We start from the raw sequence: 5,462 nt of genomic DNA, 5'->3' as shown, positions 1-5,462 counted from the left end.
GGGGCTGTGGGCACCGCAGTCTGTGGGGCTGGAGGATCAGCTAATTTTCCCTTCACCATATGCTATCCTTAGAACACTTGGCTATCTCCTTGATGTGTCCTTCCAAGCTGTGAGCTGCCCTCCACAATGCCAACCTGTCCTCTCACACCCTTTTGTTATGTGCAAGCCCCATGGAGAAGCTCGGAGATGCTACAGGGGAGGAAATCCTGTCGGGTTGGTAAAATGAGCCATGTCCTTGGCTAGAAGTGAGGTGCTGAGACCCTGAAAAAGGGTGAGACATTTAGCAGTCTGCACTGGATCCCTCTCTTCTCTGTAGCATCTGGTTGTTTTCCTGGATAACACAGGAGTGTGCTCATTATCCACCTCATGAAGAATAAGCCCAGGGCAGCTCAGAACAACTCAGAGGGACAGACCAGCTGCCCTCCTTCTGCACTAAGCCACAAGCAATTTTTACACCTCACAAGACTCCCTCTCTTCTCCAGAAGTGCAGTAGGAATGCTGAGAGTTTCTGACATCAAAACACACCCCTAAGGTGACATGAGGGAAGCTGTAGGAACCCAAAACCTCTGAGACTGCCTTCTGCCATCCCCATTCCTTAGCACTGGCCGTGCAGATGCTGAAAATCCCTTCTGCAATAAGAGCAGATTCCTCTGGCAAAGTCTCACACCAGGTCTGGACCTTGGCCCACAATGGCCATGAACCCTTGTGCCACCATGCCCATGAACCCACCGCTGCAGAGCAGAGCTGGCTCCTTGGCAGCCCATGGGAAGAGATCCTGCTCCTCCTGGTATACTCTGCCAGCATCAACCAGAGCTGCAGCCACAGAGCTGAAGGAAGGGCTTTGTGAAAAGGAATGGGGTGTGTAGGAAGCAGGGTGAGATTCTAGGAGAATAGCTTTGATTTTCCTCCGAGAAGTCTGCCCTAACTCTTCACTGATTATTCCTCTAGAAACAGGATCTCATGCATAGAGGAAGCAAATGACCAACGACAGCTCCATCACCCAGTTCCTCCTCCTGGCATTCGCAGACACACGGGAGCTGCAGCTCTTGCACTTCTGGCTCTTACTGGTCATCTACCTGGCTGCCCTCCTGGGCAATGGACTCATCATCACTGCCATAGCCTGCGACCACCATCTCCACACCCCCATGTACTTCTTCCTCCTCAACCTCTCCCTCATCGACCTGGGTTCCATCTCCACGACTCTGCCCAATGCGATAACCAATTCCCTCTGGAATACCAGGGCCATCTCCTACTGGGGGTGTGCTGCCCAAGTCTTTCTATTTGTCTTTTTCATTTCATCAGAGTTTTATCTGCTTACGGTCATGGCCTATGACCGCTACATTGCCATCTTCAAACCCCTGCACTACGGGACCCTCCTGGGAAGCAGAGCTTGTGTCCACATGGCAGCAGCTGCCTGGGGCAGTGGGATTCTTGATGCTGTGCTGCACACGGCCAGTACATTTTCAGTACCACTCTGCCAAGGCAATTCTGTGGAGCAATTCTTCTGTGAAATCCCCCAGCTCCTCAAGCTTGCCTGCTCAGAATCCTACCTCAGGGAACTTGGGGTCCTTGTGCTTAGTGCCTGTTTATCTTTTGGGTGTTTTGTTTTCATTGTGCTATCCTATGTGCAGATCTTCAAGGCTGTGATGAGCATTCCCTCTCAGCACGGACGATGCAAAGCCTTTTCCACATGCCTCCCTCACCTGGCTGTGGTGTCTCTGTTTATGAGTATCGGTACATTTGCCTACCTGAAGACTCCCTCCATCTCCTCCCCGTCCCTGGACCTGGTGGTGGCAGTGCTGTACTCGGTGGTTCCTCCTGTCATGAACCCCCTCATCTACAGCATGAGGAACCAGGAGCTCAAGGATGCAGTGTGGAAACTAATGGTTGGATACTTTTAAGACGCAAAAAACTGCCCACCTTCTTCTGCATATCATTTACGTAGTTGGTTTTCTTTGATTTGGTTTGGTTTTCAGCTTTTCTAAACTGTAACAATATTGTCCATAAAGAAATTTCATTGTGCATACCATTCCTAAATTAGTATCTACCTGTCTTGTGTCATCCAGAGACTGCATAATGATGAGCCATGCTCTGTGTTTTACAACAAAATACAGGACCTCACAGTCAATATTTGTCCAAGATCCTTTTGTCTGAGAGCTTTTCTGGGGCTGCAGGGGCAGTGCCTGCATGCAGAGGTGGTGGGGAGAAGAGTCCCAGCACAGCAAATGCTGCCAGGGAGCACCAGCACTTGGTCTTTCCCAAGGTGGTCTCTTTCAACTGCCACGCTTTCCTTCCAAGCCTTTGTGTTACTGAGAGGCGTGAGAGCACTGGCAGCTTGGTCATAGACCTGCGGCACGACAGTCCTTTGCCAGAGGCAGGAACAAGCAATGGGCACCTCTGTGACAGAGCTGATATTTACAACAGCATTTCCATCAGGAAAGGGGTTCTCCTAAGGGCAGTGCCTGAAGGTTTAGGTCTGCTTCTAATGTTTTTCTCAAGAAAATGCAGCAGAGAGAAAACACCAGCGAAGAGATGAAGTGTGTGAGTGTGCATGGTGGGGGCACATGGCTGTGTCCTATCACAGCTGGGCTTCCTGGGAGAGGCACGAAGGACCAGCAGAACAGGGTACGTTCTCAGCCCGTGTTTGCTGAGCACCTGGGCGAATCAGTCCCAGAGCAATCATCACCGAACAGCCAATAACAACCACCATTTCCAACACTGGACTCTCACCTAAGTTTGGAGATGTTGTTTGTCCCTCCACGGAGGGACACCAAATGACTAGGTCAGAAGTCTTTATTTGCCTTGGCATATGAGACACAAGCATGCACAGAACCTGAGTGGGAACAAATGCTTTCAGCTATTCCTGGGGGCATGTGGAGGGGCACCAGGTGCCCACCAAACCACACTATCAATCCCTCTCCTCAGCTGGACAGGGGGATAAAAGTAGAAAAAGGCCTTATGGGTCAAGATAAGGACAGGCAGATCACTCAGCAGTTACCGTCATGGGCAAAACAGACTCGACTTGGTGAAATTTATTTCATTTCTTACCAACCAAGTCAGAGTAAGGTAAAGAGAAATAAGAACCAATCTAAAAAGCACCTTCCCCTCACCCCTTCCTTCTACCTGGGCTCAGCTTCACTCCCAGGGTCTCTACTTCCTTCCCCCAAGCAGTGCAGGGGAACAGGGAGTGGAGTTGCAGTCAGTTCAGCACATGTTGTCTCTGCCGCTCCTTCCTCCTCAGGGGGAGGACTCCTCACACTCTTCCCTACTCCAGCATGAGGACCCTCTCATGGGAGACAGTCTTCCATGAACTTCTGAAATGTGGGTCCTTCCCACAGGCTGCAGTTCTTCACGAACTGCTCCAGTGTGGGTCCCTTCCATGGGGTGCAGTCCTTCAAAAACAGGCTGCTCCAGCGTGGGCCCCCCCATAGGGTCACAAGTCCTGCCAGAAAATCCACTCTGGCATGGGCTCTTCTTTCCATGAGGCCACAGGTCCTGCCACAAGCCTGCTCCAGCACAGGCTCTCCACGGGGTCACAGCCTCCTGCTCCAGGGTGAGGTCCTCCCTGGCTGCAGATGATTATCTGCTCCACTGTGGACCACTGTGGACTACAGAGGGGACAGCCTGCATCACCATGCTCTTCACCATGGGACTCAGGGGTATCACAGAATAATTAAGGCTGGAAAAGACCTCTAAGATCAAGTGCAACTGTCAACTCAACACCACCATGGCTACTAAATCATATCACAAAGTGCCACATCCAGACATTTTTTGAACACCTCCAGGGACGGGGACTCCACCACTTCTCTGGGCAGTCTGTTCCACTGCCTGACCACTCTTTCAGTAAAGAAATTTTTGACTAATATCCAATCTAAACCTCCCCTGATGTAACTTAAGTCCATTGCCTCTCATCCTATTGCAAGTTACTTGGGAGAAGAGACGAACATCAGCCTCACTACAACCTCGTTTCAGGTAGTTGTGGAGAGCCATAAGGTCTCCCCTCAGCTTCCTCTTCTCCAGAATAAACAACCTCAGTTCCCTCAGCCGCTCCTCATAACCAACGCACGTAGCATGGGCAATAAACAGGAGGAACTGGAAGCCGTTATACAGCAGGACGGATACGTGCTGACAGCTAAGACCTGGTGGCCATCACAGGAAAATGCTGGGACGACTTGCCTGACTGGCATGCTGTCATGGATGGCTATGGACTCTTTAGAGAAGACAGGCCAACAAGGAGAGGTGGTGGAGTTGCTTTGTATGTGAGGGAGAAACTGGAATGTATTGAGCTTTGCCTGGGGACAGATGAAGAAGGAGTTGAGAGCTTATGCTTTAGAATTAAGGGACAGGCTCATATCGGTAACGTTATTGTGGGTGTGCACTACAGGCCACCTGACCAGGAGGAGGAAGTTGATGAGGCCTTCTACAAGCAGCTGCAGGCAGCCTCACAGTCACAGGCCCTGGTTCTCTTGGGGGACTTCAACCACCCTGACATCAGCTGGGAAGACCACACAGCCAGGCACGCGCAATGCAGGAGGTTCCTGCAGAGCATAATGATAACTTTCTGATGCAAGTGGTGGAGGAACTCAGGTGTCCTGGTGACAGAGGTTGCGGAGAAGGCAGAGCTACTGAATGCCTTCTTTGCTTCAGTCTTCAGTGCCAAGGCAGGCCCTCAGGAATCCCAGGCCCTGGAGGCAAGAGATGAAGCCTACAGAGAGGATGACCTTCCCTTGGTTGAGGAGGACTGCGTGAGAGATTGCTTAAGCAATCTGGATGTCCACAAATCCATGGGCCCCGATGGAATGCACCCACGAGTGCTGAGGGAGCTGGCGGATGTCATTGCTGAGCCACTCTCCATCATCTTTGAGAGGTCCTGGAGGACAGGAGAGGGGCCCGAGGACAGGAGAAAAGCCAATGTCACTCCAATTTTCAAAAAGGGCAAGAAGAAGGACCCAAGGAACTACAGGCCAATCTGCCTCACCTCCATCCCGGGAAACATGATGGAGCAACTCATTCTAGAGGTCATCATCAAGCAAGTGCAGGAAAAGAAGGTTATCAGGAATAGTCAGCATGGATTCACCAAGAGGGTATCATGCTTGACCAATCTGGTAGCTTTCTACGATGGTGTGACTGGCTGGGTAGATGAAGGGAGAGCCGTGGATGTTGTCTACCTTCACTTCAGCAAGGCTTTTGACACTGTCTCCCATAATATCCTCCTAGGGAAGCTCAGGAAGTGTGGGCTGGATGAGTGGTTGGTGAAGTGGAGCTGGCTGAATGGCAGAACTCACAGGGTTTTCATCAGCGGCGCTGAGTCTAGTTGGAGGCCGATAACTAGTGGTGTCCCCCAGGGGTCAGTACTGGGCCCAGTCTTGTTCAATTTCTTCATCAACGACCTGGATGAAGAGTTAGAACGTACCCTCAGCAAGTTTGCTGATGACACCAAACTGGGAGGAGTGATAGATACA

General features: G+C 51.1%; 1 protein-coding gene across 1 annotated transcript; it reads left to right on the top strand.

The window, feature by feature from the left end:
• Positions 1-977: 977 nt before the first annotated feature.
• LOC142363034 (olfactory receptor 14J1-like) lies at positions 978-1,901 on the top strand. Its single transcript, XM_075434874.1, has one exon. The coding sequence runs from the start codon at positions 978-980 to the stop codon at positions 1,899-1,901; it is 924 nt and encodes a 307-aa protein (XP_075290989.1).
• The last annotated feature ends 3,561 nt before the right edge of the window (positions 1,902-5,462 follow it).

The sequence above is a fragment of the Opisthocomus hoazin genome, chromosome 13 (assembly GCF_030867145.1).
Source record: "Opisthocomus hoazin isolate bOpiHoa1 chromosome 13, bOpiHoa1.hap1, whole genome shotgun sequence".
NCBI lineage: Eukaryota > Metazoa > Chordata > Aves > Opisthocomiformes > Opisthocomidae > Opisthocomus > Opisthocomus hoazin.
This window is presented reverse-complemented; position numbering and strand designations above follow the sequence as displayed.

What these genes read in the sequence shown, in the direction of transcription:
- LOC142363034 (XM_075434874.1), top strand. Translation starts at nt 978, where the DNA reads ATGACCAACGACAGCTCCATCACCCAGTTCCTCCTCCTGGCATTCGCA.